The sequence below is a fragment of the Mesitornis unicolor genome, unplaced genomic scaffold (genome assembly GCF_000695765.1).
Source record: "Mesitornis unicolor isolate BGI_N332 unplaced genomic scaffold, ASM69576v1 scaffold21973, whole genome shotgun sequence".
Classification (NCBI taxonomy): domain Eukaryota; kingdom Metazoa; phylum Chordata; class Aves; order Mesitornithiformes; family Mesitornithidae; genus Mesitornis; species Mesitornis unicolor.
The window spans coordinates 15,254-34,474 of NW_010172922.1; the positions used below are offsets into that span (position 1 = coordinate 15,254).

At 42.5% G+C, this 19,221-nt stretch overlaps 1 protein-coding gene across 1 annotated transcript in view; it reads left to right on the plus strand.

Annotated features, from left to right (window-relative positions):
- Positions 1-19,084, plus strand: part of NOX4 (NADPH oxidase 4) — a gene marked incomplete at its 3' end in the record, with an annotated part of 33,684 nt that extends 14,600 nt beyond the window's left edge. Inside the window, exons 4-8 of the mRNA XM_010180554.1 lie at positions 20-117; positions 4,942-4,969; positions 7,662-7,734; positions 13,258-13,338; positions 18,833-19,084. Coding sequence (XP_010178856.1) covers positions 20-117; positions 4,942-4,969; positions 7,662-7,734; positions 13,258-13,338; positions 18,833-19,084 — 532 coding nt within the window. The remainder of the gene's footprint in view (positions 1-19; positions 118-4,941; positions 4,970-7,661; positions 7,735-13,257; positions 13,339-18,832) is intronic.
- Positions 19,085-19,221: the final 137 nt, after the last annotated feature.

A 19,221-nucleotide genomic window follows, 5' to 3' on the forward strand; every position in this document is an offset into this window, starting at 1 on the left:
TTTACTCCATTTTTTTCAGTCTTGCATGTGGCTGCTCATCTGGTGAACGCCCTTAACTTCTCGGAGAACTACAACGAAGACTTTCTGTCAATAAATGCAGCGAACTATCGCGGTGAGGTGAGCCAGCTCTCCTTTTGTATTTTACTTTTAAATATATAATTTAAATATATGTTTATTTTTATATCATAGAATCATAGAATGGTTTGGGATGGAAGGGACCTCAAAGTCCCCCCCAGTCCAACCCCCATGGGCAGGGACACCTCCACCAGCCCAGGCTGCTCCAAGCCCCATCCAACCTGGCCTGGGGCACTGGCAGGGCATTCACAGCTTCTCTGGGCAACCTGGGCCAGGGCCTCACCACCCTGACAGGGAGGAATTTCTTCCTAATGTCCAGTCTAAATCTCGCCTCTTCCAGTTTAAAACCATTCCTCCTTGTTCTATTGCTACCTACCTTTGTAAAAAGTCCCTCCCCAGCTTTCCTGTAAGACCCTTTCAGGCTCTGGAAGGTCGCAATAATGTCCCCCCAGAGCCTTCTCTTCTCCAGGCTGAACAACCTCAACTCTCTCAACCGGTCCTCATAGGGGAGGTGCTCCAGCCTTTTGATCATCTTCATGGCCCTCCTCTGGACTATACGGAGTGGTCTTAGAGTGATTTTGTACATTGAAAACTCACCGTCACGTGGATTTTATTTCTTTCTCTGGACAAAGTGTGTATGAAGCGCTTTAAGCCAGCAGGATCCAGACCTATTGGATGATGAGGTGGAGAAGGCTGCCAGCAGGTCCTTTCAGCTTGCGTCCCTTTCTCCTGCTTCTCTGCAATGTGCTTTAACCTTTGGCCAGCTCTGAATTGGTCAGGCAGTAGATGATCATTGTAGGTTCCTTCCAATTGAAATAGTCTTTATTCTTCTTCTGCATCTCTCTGCTGCTTGGGTGGGCCTGATTGAGGCGCTTCTGCTGTTTTGGGAAATTACATTCTGTATTTGCAATGTTTGGCATACAGTGCTATGAGACATATACTGAGGATTTGAGGATAGTGAGATTTGGGACTGATTTTGCATTTTTAAGCTGCAGTGGGGGCTGTAGTATATAGTGAATCATAGAATTATGGAATCACTTCGTTGGAAAAGACCATTTAAGATCATTGAGTCCAGCCATAAGCTGTCTACCACTAAACCATGTCCCTCAGCACCTCATCTCCCCATTTTTAAACCTCTCCAGGCATGGTGACTCCACCACTGCCCTGGGCAGCCCCTTCCAGTGCCTGATAACCCCTTCAGGGAAGAAATTTTTCCTAATATCCAACCTAAACCTCTCCTGGCACAAAGAGGCTATGAGGTTACTTCTAAGGCATTCTGAAGAGTAAAAAAATTAAGAATTTCTATCACAACCCCAACACTGCTGCCACACATTTCCTGCTATTTCTATCTGTTGTACACATTAACTCAAGTGTATTAAAAAAATTGTAAGTGATTATTTTGCTGGACTGATCTCAAAACAAATGATGAATTGTTAATTCCGTAAATGCCAAATGTAAAGAAAAGAAAACTGGCATAGCAGGTGTGAAGGAATAAAACAAAAGCTAATAATCTATGAAATAAATTATCTGGACTTTATTCTTGCAAACAAATATGTGCGGAGAGTGGAATTGTTTATCTGCATGAACTGGGCTGGTGACTGGTTTCTACTTATTAAATACTTCGCTTGCACAGCTTCTCTGACTGCGGTGCAGATCTCTTGAAAGCAAACCATAGTCCTCATCCCTTCTACAGGTGCTTGCTTGTGCATTTGGCACCAGAGAGATGTTTGCAGAATTTTAGGGCTAAGACCAGAGTCCATGACTCTTTTCTTCTTTGGGCTACGCTCAAGTTCACTCTTGGTCTGGTCTCAAGTCTGCATTTCTTTTCTATCAGCTTTGTTAGAAAAGGTTTTAAATGACCCTATCCCAGCTGCATCCTTTCCTGGAAAAGGAGAGCTTGACTCATAAGGACCAGAAACCAAGGTCTTCCATTCCCTGGGCGAATGATCTCATCGCTGAGCTATCCCATGGCAGACGTACGGACATGCCAACACCGATTGTGCGGAGGCTCTGGATTGAGCTTGAGTGTTTTTTGTGTGTCAGGAGTGGTCTGGTAGACTTGGCCTCCTCAGGAGCATCAGCAGGATCTTGCCTCAGGCACCCATGTGCGAGAGTGGGCACAGCAGCCCCTGCTAAGCAGCCTTAGGAATTTTCCAATAGATAATGGAGATAAGAAGAAAGTTTTTAGTAATTTTAGGGTGAAAACCTTATGGATTTTAGGTATTCTGGTAGCTCTTGAACCATTGTGCTTGTTGTGGTTTACACAGTTGCTCTATCACCTGATGCCTCCTCCCCACCTGAAAGGGGGGGTTAGAAAAGGAAAGGAGATTCTTGGGTTGAAATAGAAATATATTTAATACAATAACAACAACAATAACAAACAACTATTACTATTAACAGTTATAATATAAAATACACAGTGCTATACTCAGCTGATACTGTGGAGGAGTAGGCCTCAAGGTTAGGACAGTGATCAAGTCCCTCTTGAGATGTCAGTCATGGAAAAGGGAGCAGGAAGGAGAGGAACAGGCAGAGAAGGAGGAAGAAGGAAGTGCCTTCCCCAGCAAACTCTCCAGTTTATAGTGAATGTGACGTTCATAGTATGAATGGTATTAATTGAGCAGCCTGGGATCACCTTGGGGTTGACTCCCTTGGGTTTCTGCTCCCCTCAACCTCTGCAACTTTATCTCAAGACCTTGAAGACCTCAAGCGCTGTGGCAACCTGCACACCAGTATTAGCTGAAACCTATGACAATGTTCTTATCAACTTTGTTCCCGTGAAATAAAGTGGTGTAGTCCTTACAAAATTGCAGTTTTCTTCAACAGAAAACTGTCTTTCAAATTCTGTCTCATTAAATGAGAACAGTGCTTGAATTCCACTTATGCCTAGTTTTCCTGAACTGTGGTGGGCAGTGTGGATGCTGCTGTCATCTCCTGTGCCTGAGTACACACATCTGGGTACAGACGATGCCAGGGAGAGGGACACTTCATTTTTCCTGACCTGTATGAAAACTGCTCGCCTCCTCTCACTGCATTCTACTGTAAATTAAAAATAAAATAGAAGTTTTTCTCCGCAGTGAAGACAAAACCTCATGAGGTATAGGACTTGGGGAGGAAATGAGGCAGTTTCCTGTGAGGCTGACATATCCCTTCCTCCTTCCACATGTGGTGAAGGACATGGGAACATCTGGCCTTGTATTGTCAGCGCCTTTGTGTTCAGTCCTGCTTCGCTGGAGGCTGCTGCAAATCTCTGTGATGTAACTGGCAGTAAAATACTCACCGCTGGTCTTTCATTTAAATTCAGATCTCTCTCTCTTCTGCTCTCCTCTTTCCTCCCCAAGGTATGAGGTAACCAAGTAAAGTTAAGCTTTGAAAAAATAACTATTTGTAAAATTGTCTGGATCCTAATTTTTTTATAGCAAAGCACAACTGTCTTCATGGGGGGGTATGCAAAGGCTAAAGGCGTAGTTTATGTTCAATCACAATTGGTGTTGCTACTAAATACCAAATCACACAGAATCACAGAATAAGGAGTTGGAAAGGACCTTGAAAGCTCATCCAGTCTAACCCCTGCCAGAGCAGGATCATCAGAGCAGTCACACAGGAATACGTCCAGGTGCATTTTGAATGTCTCCAGAGGAGACTCCACAACCACTCTGGGCAGCCTGGGCCATGCTCTGGCACCCTCACAGTGATAAAGTTTTTCCTTATGTTCAGCTTGAACCTCCTGTGTTCCAGCTTGCTCCCCCCACTGCCCCTTGTCCTGTCATTGGACATCACAGAGCAGAGCCTGGCTTCTTCCTCCTGACACTCACCCTTTCCAAATTGATGACCATGAATGAGGTCACCCCTCAGTCTCCCAAAGAGACTAATGGCTAAAGAGCCTCAGCTCCCTCAGCCGCTCCTCAGCAGGAGATGCTCCACTCCCTCTGTCATCTTTGTGGCTCTGCGCTGGACTCTTTCAAGCAGTTCCTGTCCTTCTTGAACTGAGGGGCCCAGAACTGGACGCAATATTCCAGATGCGGTCTGAGCAGGGCAGAGTAGAGGGGGAGGACAACCTCTCTCGATCTAGCCTCTGCTATGAAGACAGGCTGAGAGAGTTGGGGGTGAGCCTGGGGAAGAGAAGGCTCCAGGGGGGACCTTATAGCGACCTTCCAGGACCTGAAAGGTATGGATAAGAAGTCTGGGGAAGAGCTGTTTACTAGGGCATGGAGCGATAGGATGAGAGGTAATGGTTTTAAACTGGAAAAGGGGATATTTAGTTTGGATGTGAGGAAAAAAATTCTTTACTGTGAGGGTGGTAGATCACTGGCATAGATTGCCCAGGGAGGCTTGAAGTATGGGATGCTGGCCAGACAGAAGGAGTGTAATTATGAGCCTAATTAGCCTCTTATCTGGCCCATTATGATGACTCTTTTGTTGTTAAGCAAAAAAAGGGGCCCAGAACTGAACACAATATTCCAGATGTGGTCTCACCAAGGCAGAGTAGAGGGGAAGGAGAACTTCTCTGACCTACAACCACCCCTTCTCATACACCTCAGGATGCCATTGGCATTCTTGGCCGCAGGGGCACATTGCTGGCTTATGGTCATCCTGCTGTCCACCAGCACCCCCAGGTCCTTTTCTGCCTGGCAGCTTTTCAGCTACTCGTCCCCAAGCCTGTAGCGCTGCATGGGGTTATTGCGACCAAAGTGCAGGACCTGGCACTTGGCCTTGTTGAACTTCATACAAATCCATTCCTGCATCCAGATTTAGGGATTGCTTATGCCACATGAGCTTTATGAGCTATTTCTTACTACTATATTATTCATATGTATATTAAATCGTGTAGGCTGACTTTTGGGTTTTTTTCCCCTGTTTTTTCAGGACCCAAGGAAGCTGCTTTTTGCTACTGGTGAGTCTGTCACAGAACTGAGTGAGCAAGTTTGCTGCTTCTCATCATCACGTTCCAGACAAAACACTCTCCATGTGTTGTGTATCAGCTTGGTTGGGATGTGTTATTTGTGTTAACATAACCTGAGTTTGCTTATCCAATAGTCAGGAGGGAGGAGTTACGTCAGCCCTGTGGTGGGATGAGCCGCATCTTCAAAGCTGTTGTTGTACAGATGAGTCAGTGCAAAATCATCAGTTTCAAACAGAGATTGTGCATAATATTAAACCTTAAATTCCTAAATGATCCCATTTCTAGAAAAAGTAACAAAACAAAAAGCGGTTGCCTTGCTGGTTTATTTAAGGGTTGGTTTGACTTCAGAGCCATCGAAACCATTACACGGGAATCGGGCTCCAGCACTCATAAAGAATAAATAAGCAAAGACATTTTTGGTGCAGGAATTTAGAAGGAAGCAACATTTGGGTATGGAGGGGTGGGTACAAGCCTGAGCTGTAGTGCTTCACAAGCACGTAAAGGTACTTTCCGAGTTCATATCTCTTTTCATCTTCTTTAGATCAAATGCAAAAATCCCATGTTGCTGGCATTTAGGACGAGGTCCAAAGGAATTGTTCTGGACAGAAATAAATGGGGTTTGAGACCCAATGTATCTATTAGGATTTATTAGAATTGGCGGCCTGTGGGAAAGGGCTTTCCAAAATCCCTTTAGGTCAGTTGAGAGTAGAGGGAGCAAGTAAGTGAAATAGAAATTGAGGTACAAGTTAACTGGAAATGTTTTGGGTAACTGGTGTAGTTAGTGAATGGAAGTGGAGGCTTGAAAGAAGGTAACTCACACAGGAGAGAGTTAAAGATGGTGAGAGAAAATTGGAACAAACAGCATTATATTCAGTATTTTGGATAAAGAAGAAAGGTATGGGGTGAAGAATGAGCGTAGAGGCCCCATCAAATAATATTACAGCTTCTGGGGACACTTTGAGACCCATCTAGTTGAGCAGAGGACATGCGAGTCAGAACTCCCTTTTACCCTTTGACAGCCAGGAAAATACTTTCAAAAATATAGGAAAATACTTTTGAAAAAGTTTGAGCACGTTGTTGCAAAAAGGAGTGATTCCAAGTCATCTTAAATGTAAAATTACTCAGATCACTTCCCGTCCTAATAATGGGTAATTAATATTTATTATTTGTGCTGTGGGAATGTCCAAGTAAAGATCAAGATTTTTCTGCAGTGGGAGCTGTGCAAATATGCAAAAAAAATGGTCTTTTTCCAAACAGTTCTGAACTGGATTTATTTGCTGATTTTTTTTTTTTTTTTTTAACATCGAGATTAGAAGGAATAAGGAGTTGGAAGGATTTATAGTCCATGACAAAGCTTCTGTTGATTGTAGGACTGAGGTTTTTCCTACAGTTGGTAAAACTGAGGAGTCATTTGGGCTGTATCAGATTTTGGGTATTAGACTTTTCAACAAGCGAATATTGAGAAGTGTATAAAAAGATAAGATTTTAAGTTGTCTCACTGCTGAAGTTTCTAAAATGAAAATCAATTTTTTAAAAGAAATTAGTTTGTTTTTATCACTAGTATGTGATCCTGTAAAAGATCCTGGGCCATTAAAATCTTGTTTTTTTGCCATTTATAACTATGAAAGCTGGTTGAGATGCTTTTATTCTGACACTAAAACACCACTTATTTGGCTTTGTACTTGGTGATTGGCCTGACTGACTGTTTAAATCCAAACACGTGGCTTTTAGGGTGACCAGAAGCTCTTAAAAACTACCGTTCTTTGAGAAGTAAAAGGCTTTGATGTAATGCATCATGGATTTTGGGTTCTTAATTTGGATTCTTAATTCCTGGGGTGGCAATTTTGAAGATCAGGTGCTCAGAAAAAGTGGTAACTTTAGGATTTTTCTAATCCATCTTTAGTCTGATGCTTTACTGTACTTCACGGGCAGGATTCTACTTTAGGATGAGATGAAATCATGCTGTAGCAATACTCATTTCTCTACTTTATCCTCGTTTTTTTTCAAATCATACTAGTTATGATTTCAGTCTGCATTTGAGCAGATGAGTCCAAGCCTTAATGTTTTTAACCTTTCCTTCTGAAACGCTGGCTGTAGATTGCTCTCACAGACCTTGCTCTACAGGCAGCAATTTTAAGCATGATCCAATGCCATGGAGAGTAATTTCGGGCTCTTTCTCATTCCAGGATGAAATGGGTTGGCAAACAATTGTGGTGACAGCTTGCATAGAAAGGGATTTGCTTGAAATTTTGTCCCTGACCAGGTTTTTAATTGTAGTGTTCAACAGAGTTTAGGGTTTGGGATTTAAAAAAAATAAGAGATACAGAAACTTGTACAGTCAGTCTTAAAAATAGGATTTGTTCTTTGTTATCTGCTTATGTTGCGAGCAAAAGATTACAGGAGGAAAGACTAATAGGAAATTAAGAATGCATGGTGAAATGCAAATAAAAGGACAGTTTTCTCTGGGAAGGTGAGAAATAACACAACAGCTCTTCTTCCCCATCTAATTTGAGACATGAATTGTCTTCAAGAGATAAATACGCACAGAGGTTTGATTGATTCATAATTTCTATGTCTGATAACTTACACTGTCTTAAAAGGTCATAGAAGACAAGTGCCCCTCATCAGGGTTCAAATGTAAATTTTCAAATGTAAATGTAAAATTATCTTATGTCTCTTTTAGTTCCAGGTCTGACTGGAGTCATTATGGTGTTGGTATTATTCCTAATGTGTACAGCTTCTACATATGCCATCAGGTAAGGTGTAATCTGATAATTATGCTGAAAATTGCCATTTGAGTAATCATACTCTTATACCAAGTAATCATACTCTTACACCGATTAAAGGGAACGAAGAATAAATGCAATACGAGGCAACAAGTATTTAAATGAATGTTATAAATACCAGCTTTCTTGCCCTATTTTTTTTTTACTAGCTTGCAGGTAAATAAGCACAGCAAATTTTGTATTCAGAAAATTGCAAAACCTGATTAAATTGCCTTCTGAGAAAAATATTGTTTGAGGAATGTGCTCAGTTAAAAATCTAGGCCTTTAAAAATTCAAGTAGTTCTTTTTTCCTGTTTGTGCAGGGAGGCAGTAAACCTGGCATATGGGAAGTGGTGTCCAATGCATTAATTAAGTCCACTGGAAGTAAACCAAAATGATATCTTTATCTTAATTACTTTCACCAATTATTTTTAACAACAAACTGAAAAAAAAACCTAACAAAAAAACCCCCACAAAACCAGCAACGAAGCAAACTGAAGCAGAATTTGCTATTTAAGTAGAATGTTGCTTTTTTTAAAGCTCTGCTTCTGGTTGTCGGGTATATTCTTTTCAATGTGGATTATACTTTGGAAACAGAAATACAGTGTTGGGCTCAGAGTAGCTGCTGGGATTTCTAAAGGTTTGGTCCTCCAGTGGGTTCACATTCTGCACCAATATTATTCAACACGTATTATTTATTATATCGTGTTATGATATAATATCGTGTCATTATATGGTATCGTATCATGATATGGTATCGTAGCATGGTATCGTACCATGATATCGTGTCATGTTATGGTATGGTATCGTACCATGGTATCGTGTCGTGTCATGATATTATATATCATGTATATTGAGTGACCGGTACCTTTGAGCATCTAACCCAATGTTGTAGACTTTTAAGGCTTAGATTTTGCAACTGAAGCATAAAAAAACCCTTGATTTTTATTTCTTTTTGGGAAATTGTAGACTATATGTTAATGGTGCTCCACTCATGTGAGCTAGATATCTAGTTTTGAATTTTTTGAATTAATATATTTTTCCTGAGTAGCAACTGATTTGAAAAAAAGCATTTCAGCAAATATTTTTGCACATTTTGTAGAAAACAATACAGGGTTGGGACCTTGGTGAGGAACCATAGGTGACAGAAAATGCGGGATGATGCTGTGGCATCCACAGATGTGGCTGCACATGGCATAGTCCACACAGATGGCCCTGCTTGCAAAAAAAAAAGCCAGTTTTGGGAAGGTGGAAAAACAAAACAATTACTTCAGTGTGCTGCAGTCAGCCAGAACAAAGGCTGTGATAAATTAGAAAAAAAAAAAAAGAACAGCATCTATTAATGGTCGGGAAACTTACGGAAATAGATGTAGTTGCAAATGCATTCTTGAAAATAAGAATTTTGGGCTTCCGTCTTTCCAACTTACATGCATTTTATTTCCTTTTTCAATTTTTGTAAGTGCCGCCCTGTTTTTCTGCCATCCAGCCAGCAGAATCAAAGCCCGTAATAGATCATCTGCATCTCCTGTTCCTCTAGCAATAATTCTTACTTAGTTTTATCCTGGCTTCACCCTCAGACATAGGGCTCAAGCTCATCTTCATGGTGTATTTTCCAAAGGATACAACCTCTGTGGACATCTTTCTGTCCCTTTTCAACCTCTTTCCATGTGGATTCTCATGCTATAGTCTTAGGAAAATTAATTGTAAATGCTCACGGCCTGTCAGAAACTGGGCTTTTTAAGAAGTATTTCAGAGACTATTACACTCTCTTGGATCTCAGCCCTAATCTGCCTTGCACACTGACCTGCTTAATAATTTTTGCCTTCGTATGTTCTTCCTGAAATTTTTTTCTGTGCATGATTATCCTGCTATTTTTGTGTTTCTTCTGCAAACTGTGTGAATAAGTGTTAGGAGGATTAAATTAGCTGCTAATGCTTTAAAAGGGAAAAGTGAGTATTATTTGAAAAACTTCCTAAGTTTTAGCTATGACACACCTGAGAATTGAACATCTCCTGTTCAGTGGCTGTTTGTTGGATGGGTTATGAAGTTATTAGAAGAGACAGTAAAGCCAGTGAATAAATGCTGACATATCTGCTAACTTATTAGGAGTTGGAAGGGACCACAAAAGCTCCCCCAGTCCAACCCCTGCCAGAGCAGGATCACCCAGACCAGGTCATACAGGAACACGGCCAGGCGGGTTTTGAATATCTCCAGAGAAGGAGACTCCACAACCTCTCTGGGCAGCCTGGGCCAGTGCTCTGTAACCCTTACAGTAAAAAAGTTTTTCCTCATGTTCAGATTGAACTTCCTATGCTCCAACTTGCACCCATTGCCCCTTGTCATGTCATTGACTGTCACTGAGCAGAGCCTGGCCCTTCCTCCTGACACTTGCCCATTACAAATTTGTAACCATGAATGAGGTCACCCCTCAGTCTCCTCTGCTCCAAGCTAAAGAGACCCAGCTCCCTCAGCCGCTCCTCAGCAGGAGATGCTCCACTCCCTCCATCATCTTTGTGGCTCTGTGCTGGACTCTTTCAAGCAGTTCCTGTCCTTCTTGAACTGAGAGGCCCAGAACAGGACACAATATTCCAGATGTGGTCTGACTAGGACAGAGTAGAGGGGGAAGAGAACCTCTCTGCCCTACAACCACCCCTTCTCATACACCCCAGGATGCCATTGGCGTTCTTGGCCACAAGGGCTCGTTGCTGGCTCATGGTCATCCTGCTGGCCACCAAGACCCACAGCACCTTTTCTTCCTGGCAGCTCCAGCCACTCGTCCCCAAGTCTGTAGCGTCCCTGGGGTTATTGCGCCCGAAGTGCAGGACCTGGCACTTGGGCTTTTTGAAGCTCATACAGGTGGCCTCAGCCCTTTGATTCACCCTATCCAGGTCCCTCTGCAGAGCCTTCCTACCCTGAGGCAGATCAATGCTCCCTCCCAACTTAGTGTCATCTGCAAACTTGCTGAGAGAGCTCTCAATCCCCTCATCCAGATCATTGATAAAGATGTTAAACAGGACTGACCCCAAAACCGAGCCCTGGGGAACACCAAATGAATGTTGTTCAAGAGTATTTCCTTTGAACACAATTACTAGTGATTTTGGAAGTTATATATTTAAGGGAACGTTTAAATATAAGCTGCTCCAATGCTATTTGTTTTATTTAACCACATATTCCAGTCTTCAATTTCGTGTTCTAAACTATCACATCTTCCTTTTCGAAACTAGCTGTAACAGGATTAAATATTTTTCCAAAACTGTGCTGCTTACTGTGTCCCCTTAAAGCATGGCATTTCTCCCTTATATTGCTCAGTAAATTAACTCTTGCAGGTCTTCACCTGCAGAATTATAAAGTAGGTTAACCACAATTAAAAGTAAATATTCAACTTGCTCTGAAATTTTCAGGACTAAGAAATGCATTCATTCTGTGAATAATGTCTATTTTAAGCCTTAAGAAGATAAAGAAAGTAGTAAATAGTCTGAAGAACTACAACAATACATATCTAGCAGTAGAAAGATTGAGTGTATTACAATACTGTGTATATCTGTAGGATACAGTTTAAGAAGGTTACAAGTATGAAATACATAATTATTAAAATATTGGATAATATGTTTCATGGTAAGAGGTTCAAGGATCTCAATTCCTTCAGTTTAAAGGGTGAAGTGGAGAGGACTTCATTACATTTAGGGGGACTTGATACATGAATGAAAGTTTTATAGTAGAGGTAGAAGAGTAAAATGCCTAACTGTCTGGAAGCTGACATATAGACATATTCAGTCAAGAAATGTACAGTAATTTTAATCAGAAACAACAATTAGCTGTTGAAAACAGCACATCAGAAGCTAGCATTGACTTTCCATAACCGGAACTTTTGAAAAATCAGTGTGTTCTGAAACAGAAGTGTTCAAGATCCAGTAAAGATGTGGTGAGAAAGGGATTGAGCAGCCTCAGGGAGGAAAATGTGTGGTGCTGGATGGGGGCAGGATGAAGAGGGTTGCAGAGCCCCTTGCTGTTGCTGAGTTTCTCAGAGCTGCCCTTGCTTGGATTTTATTTCATAACCCTCAGAATATAAAAATTGTATTTTCTGTCTTGAGAAAGAAAAAAGCTAAGTCCTGTATTGACAGAAACAAATGCAGTGTACATTTCTGATGTATGGAAGCAAGGGTAGTTGGCTGTTTATGTGAAAAAACTCCGAATAAGTTAGCTATGTTGGAGGAGTAGCTTCTTATATGAAGTTCTCAGAGTTAAGGTTAGTTTTTTTTGTTTAATAGTTGTTTTGGCTTATGAATGGAGGTGAGTTTTTTTGGTTTTGGAAGGGACTCTCCTACCATGCTGTGTAGTGTGAGAGGTGCATTTGTGTGCTATGAAGTAGAGTATTTTCTTAACCATTTGGTTGTTGATTTTTTGGTGACTGTTTTGCTCAAGAAAAAAAAAAACATGCTTAAGAGAAAACAGTTCCAGATGGGTATTTTCTTTGGTTGTAGTTCTTTTTACATTACCTAACAAATTACTGATTAAAGGAAGTCCTCTTTCCCCTTCATCTCTGCTGATCCTCACAGTGGTAATGTTTCTCCTCCCAAAATCATCAGTCCTAGAGCCCCACTGCATGTGGCCTCCTGCCCTGAAAACTCTCCTACCTGTCCTCTCATTGCCTCCTTACTCTGGTTCCCTTTCCTCTGGTATCTCCTTCCACTCTATATTCTCAAAAGTTCCTGCTGCCTTTCCCACCAGCGCTTCTGCTGCTCCCTGTTCATGTTGTACCAGTAGTAACACATTAAACACCGCAGCCCTGTACTGGAGCAGGGAGAAGGCAAGGAGGCACTCACCCATAAAGAGGTTGAATTTTGAATCATAGAATTATTTGGGTTGGAAGAGACCTTTAAGATCATCAAGTCCAACCATTGAACCAGCCCTTATTCAGCCACTAGACCATGTCTCTAAGCACGACATCTGCTCATCTTTTAAACACCCCCAGGGATGGGGACTCCACCACCTCCCTGGGCAGCCCCTTCCAGTGCCTGACAACCCTTACAGTAAAGAAATTCCTCTTAAAATCCTACTTAAACCTCCCCTGGTGCAACTTGAGGCCATTTTCCTTTGTCCTGTCATTAACTATGAGGGAGAAGAGACCAACCCTCACCTTGCTACATCCTCCTTTCAGGTAGTTTTAGAGGGCAATAAGGTTTGAGCCTGAAGACTAAAGAACTATTCTAGCTGTAAGGTTCTGGTAGGGACTAAGTAGGACCTGTGAAAGCAGCAAAATCTTCTAATTTAGGAATAATTCTTCAGCTGGCTCTGTACTTCTGTGTCCTTTGTCTCTCTTAGCTTTTGACTTCTGTTCTTCTCAACACTTAATTGCTTGCAAGTACAGTGTGCCTGTAGGATTACATGCTGGGCTTTGGCTGTTCTACTTGACTATGAGGTGTATAATAATGTCCTGTGTGCACAGATTGGCTTTTAATGAGCAGTGATTCCATCTGAGTGAAATGGCATTGAATCATGGTTTATTCTTTTCAGGGTTTCAAACTATGACATCTTCTGGTATACACACAACCTTTTCTTTGTCTTCTATATGCTGCTGATGCTGCATGTTTCTGGGTAAGTAAATGGAGAACACTGTACCTTTTCCTGAAGCACAACCAGAAAGAGCCATTCCCTTGGTTACTGCCTTGCCCGAGCTTGCTTGTTCACAGTGGTCCAATTTCTTGACAAAATGCTATGCTCTTCAGTTTTTCAACAGGTTATCATTTGAATAATGTTTAGACTTGGAGAACTGTGTGTTACTACAGCCACCTAGCACAAACTTCTTCACTTTGAAGTTTATTCCTTCTCAATTTTACCAGTTTCTAATGGGAAATCAAGAAAACATAAAGTTGCTCATTGCTTTCTCTTTCCTCTCTGCCTTTCATTTTCACTCCTAAGAAGAGGGAAGAAATGGCTTCTCCCTAATTATCTCCTGCTCACTGCTATGATACAAAATTCACTAGTTTTTCTTCTTGTTTTCACAAACATGTGATGTGTGTTCATGTGCCATGAAGCTGATGGTCAGGTCTGCATCTGGCACAAACAAGCCCCGCTTTACCTCAAGGTAGAGCAGCTTCCACAAGTTACGCTATGGGAAAATCGGGTCGATTGGTGTGTCTAAAGTTTCCTTTGTGGATGTAGGCACAGAGCTTGGTATAGGGAAGGTATATTTGAACATGGTTCATTTCTCCATGTCACCAAACATCTACTGAAACACGAGGTGCTGGCATCTCTGTGGGACATGGAGCACTGCTGCTTAAAGCAAATAGTGAAAGGTAATTAGACCTAGCAAGATCATGGTAGGATTACGTTGTTGAACAAAACAAACGCAGCTTGAGAGCTGGTGAATTGAAATAATAAGTTCAAAACAGTTGAAACTGCTGGACACAGTTCCAGTTCTCTGTGGTTGGTGTTTTTTGTGTTTTTTTTTTTTTTTAAATTATGTTTTTATTTTATTGATGTGGCGTGGCTCTTGTTCATAGCTGGGGAAGATGGATCTAAGCTGTTCTCCCCATCCTGGGGCAGGATAAACTTTTGCTAAAGTACTCTTGACAGGTGTTTGTCTAACTTCTTGAAAACATCTGCTGAGATCCTCCAGCCTTCCTGGGCAATCTGTTCCAGTGATTGCCTTTGGGTTATTTTTCATAGAATCACAGAATGGTTTTGGTTGGAAAAGACCTTTAAGATCGAGTCCATCATGTCCAGTTTAATTAATCTCCTTCAGTGTTTGGTCCTTTGCCCATTGTCTTCCTCACCATGTAGCCACTTCACGAAGGAAGAGGTAGAGTTGGAGTAGTTGGCAAACCAAGGCTGCAGGAATACACCAAGCATTGAACAGGCATCTTCTTATACATAGCCTCTTTAATATTGAATTGGAAAGTCTTTCAGTGTGAACCTAAAAAGACAAAATGTGAGTTAAAAGTGAGAGAAAAATGAGTCATGGAGAGAGGGATTTGGTTCAAGTTTAAGACACCCAAATGTGTGTGTCTGTCTGTCTCCCATTATAGTCTAATGAGTTCTAATAAATACAGTCAATGGAGCCTTGAGGATGCTTCAGCTAACCTGCTGCCACAGCCATCTACACTCAGAATCACAGAATTGCAGCATGGTTTGGGTTGGAAGGGACCTTAAAGCTCCCCCAGTTCAACCTCCCATGGCCAGGGCCCCGTCCCCCTGCCCAGGCTGCTCCAAGCCCCGTCCAACCTGGCCTTGGGCACTGCCAGGGAGGGGGCACCCACAGCTTCTCTGGGCAACCTGGGCCAGGGCCTCACCACCTCACAGGGAAGAATTTCTTCCTAATATCCAGTCTAAATCTCGCTGCTTCTAGTTTAAAACCATTCCCCCTCGTTCTATTGCTACCTGCCCTTGTGAAAAGTCCCTTTCCAGCTTTCCTATAGGACCCTTCAGGAACTGGAAGGTCACTATAAGGTCCTTCTGGAGCCTTCTCCAGGCTGAACAGCCCCAACTCTCTCAGCTGGTCCTCGTAGAGGAGGTGCTCCAGCCTCTGATCATGATTGTGGCTCATTTAAGTGAGCTGGATTGATTTCTGGGCTCCCTTTGTGGTATTGATTAGAAGATCTCTGCTGGGAATAAAGCAAGCCTAGACACCCCCACTTAGGTGCCCAAGTGACTTCTACGTGGTGTATCTTAGAGATTTGCAGACACATGGCCAGTTACTCTACAGAGCGAGGCATGTCCTCTGGCTGGCCTGGGAAGGCAGATTGAGTGAGGATTTGCCTGTTTTGAGAGTCTCTCCTTTTCAGTATTATTTCCACACTATGTTCCAGGGTTCTTGTATTGTCTCAAACTATTATAGGTGTGTTCTTACAGTATCCTTTTCTTCAGAGAAGCCAAACACTTCTCAGCAGTATATAAAGCAACATGATTCATTTGTCTTATACTGTTGGCTTGTTCTTTCATCCCTAACCTAAGGGAGAGGAGAATCTTTTGGGGAATTATCCTCAAAGACTTTTGTTGCTTTTGTACTTCTTGCACGTGACTTTCAAATATTTAGTGGCTTGAGGCTTGGTGCATATCTACATTAATTTATCTATATTTTAAGCCAGTAATAGCAACAACAAAAACAGTTTATGTAAAAACAGAAGCTTGATTTTTTTCCTTGTACCGATATAGCGAGCTATAAAACATATGAAACATTTGAAGCCAGATCCTCAGCTGATCCAAGTTTGGTATTACTGTGGAGTTAAGTGGGTTATGCTGGTTTATAGGAGCTGTGGATAAGAATCACAGGAATTATCCAAGGATTTATCTTCTGGAGGCTGAAAATTCTTGAGATTCCACCCACACATTGACCTTTAGCAGCCACCTCAAGCAGCTCACCTTAAGATGAGCAGTGGAAGAGATGGGAAGATAGGAGCAATGTAGCTCCCTACAAAAACATTGAGAACCACTGTTGTCTAAGCTTACCCTCATAAAAATCTCAAGAAACAGTGATAGATATTTTCCAGCTCTAGCCAGAACTGAATGTTGTCTTTATTTTGAGGGAGAATATTGGGGCAGAGGTTGATGTGCATCCATGCAAATAGACTGCATGCTATGTTGCTCAGCCAGCAAGACCTTTTCATAGGACTTGTCCTTTTTGTCTGTCCCATTTTTCTCTACTAAAGATGTCTGTCTCCTACTTACTGACATCCACATACTGATTTTTATGCATTCAAGTGTTGTACTGAATAAATATTTGAGGTTATATCTTAGGCTCCTTAAGAGTTGTGCAGAGCTCATCCTTTCTGGGAACTGATCTTGGGTGTGTTGTACAAATTGACAGCTTCAGAAATGGGAGTCATTGCAGCTGCTTAACAGGCAGCTTTGCCATCCCAGTTTGCCACTCGCTTAGCATGTTTGTAATAGTTTAAACAAACTGGAGATGGCTGGAGGGGATGCTCATGTTCGCATTTCAGCTATTCATGTCTCAGAGAAAACTTCCAAATACTCTTTTGGGATGCTCTGAGATGGGAGAAGCTGTGAGAGCAGCTGGCAGGCGTGCACACAACATTGGTTGGAAAAATGTTGCGTGTGCTGTGACTTCCAGCTAAATCCATGGGGCACCATAATATTTATGGAGCAGGGAAATAGCATAGCACAAGGGGTATCTGTCACTTCACAAATGCACGATGACCAACAGTGATGCCAGATGCAGGCGATGGGCACGAGCGAGCAAGAAATAAGCAGAGGCTTGGGTGTAGTCACACGAACACTTCCCAAGTGATTCTCTCAGGGCCAGACGTGGAGTTTGGAGTGAGCAGATTCAACTTCCAAGCTGTACATTATTCGCTGGACTGCGCAGGAAGCTTGTTCCCAGCTGTCACGGCTGCATTTCGGTAGGGAAGATTGCCAGTAGCCTGTTAGAGCCTGTTTATGTTGGGAATATTGCAGATGTCCTACTTCTCTCTCTCATCTTGTGAATTCAACTCCATCACCACTGCTGCTGCGTGTGTACATGCCGGGGAGAGGAGCGGGGAGCATGTGTCCTTGTGTTTATGTATCATGCAGACTCACACAGAATGTCAGGAGTTGGAAGGGACCTTGAAAGCCCATCCAGTCCAACCCCTGCCAGAGCAGGATCACCCAGACCAGGTCACACAGGAACGCGTCCAGGCAGGTTTTGAATGTCTCCAGAGAAGGAGACTCCACAACCTCTCTGGGCAGCCTGGGCCATGCTCTGACACCCTCACAGTGAAAAAGTTTTTCCTCATATTCAGATTGAGCCTCCTGTGATCCAGCTTGCACTCATTGCCCCTTGTCCTGTCATTGGACATCACAGAGCAGAGCCTGGCTCCTTCCTCCTGACACTCGCCCTGTACAAATTGGTAACCATGATTGAGGGCACCCCTCAGTCTCCTCTGTTCGAAGCTAAAGAGACCCAGCTCCCTCAGCCGCTCCTCAGCAGGAGATGCTCCACTCCCTCCATCATCTTTGTGGCTCTGCACTGGACTCTTTCAAGCAGTTCCTGTCCTTCTTGAACTGAGGGCCCAGAACTGGACACAATATTGCAGATATTGTCTGACTAGGGCAGGGCACAGCAGAGAGGAAGGAGAACCTCTCTGCCCTACAACCACCCCTTCTCATACACCCCAGGATGCCATTGTCCTTAGGGCACATTGCTGGCTCATGATCATCCTGTTGTCCACTAACACCCCCAGGTCCTTTGAGATGAGCCTTCACAACAGGGCACATCTCACCTGACATTGCATCCATGTGACTAACTTCCTACCCAGCACCATCCTACGCAGCTCTCATTTAGCTCTTTGGTTTTTTTTTTAATATTCCTTCTTATGTTTTTATTGTCATCAAATCCAGATTTAGAGGCAAGTAGGACTTCTGGGGAATTTTATTACTGCTGTTATCGGTTCTTCTCCATTTTCAATGATTCATTTGCATGTTGAGGTATCCCAAAGTGTCTCAGGTTTCCACTTCTTTCTTCATAGTTTCTAGCTGCAGCTGCAAAGTTCTCACTTCATTTTACTGTAAATTTAGCTTTAAAAAACAAGCATGGACCCCACAAAATAATTTGCAAGAAAGGTTCCTTGGCTATCATGCAGGACTTTCTTTTTTCCTTCTGTTTGACAAGATGATAATGAAAAGGAACAAATGAGACCGTTGTGTGCAAATCTGGTAAACACCGAGTAGTGGGAACATTCCTGCAGTTTATGGTTTGGCACCTTAGGCCGCTTCTGCTACAGATTGCCTTAAAAACCAGGGCTTGCTGACTGTAGGGAGGATGAGTGAAAACAGCCTGGGTGTGATTGAACTGGAAATGTGATTATTTAGTATTTTGTCAAGGCTCCCACAGTATCTCCCGCTTTCAAGCTTGAGGCTGTTCAGTAGAGGAGTGCCAAGTGAAGTGGAAAAGTTAAACCTTGCCTCTAGTGGCAGAGGGCTCGGTTGTTGCAAAACTTCGATCGCATTGAAAATCCTGAAGGAAACAGAATAAAAATTTGTACAGAAGATGAGCCTTGCAACTGCTTTCAAAAACCCTCTCGGAATTAAGATAAGTTGCTTGGTTTTTGGCTGTTACTTCAGTGTCTTTGCTGTTTTTATTTTCCTGTAGGGGGGTACTGAAGTACCAGACCAACTTAGAGGAACACCCTCCTGGTTGCTTTAATCCGAACAAAACGCTCCGGCAAAATTTGATGGTGCTGAAGGCTTCTGAAGAGCTGTTTCCTGCCTATACTATGGAGCCTTTCCCAGAGGACTTAACACTACCAGAACCCTTTGTTCAAAATAACTTTATGAGAATTTGTTCTGAGGAACCCAAGTTCCAGTCACACTTCCCAGAGGTCTGTATGATCCGACGTTTCAGGTATTACAAGCCATGCCAAGTCTTTCAGTCAGCCATAACCACTAATTATTGCTTTTCCAGACCAGATGTTTTAATAACGGAAAATATTGTTAAAACCTTCTCAGGCATTCAAAGATTTGGTGGTGGTGGTGGTGGGG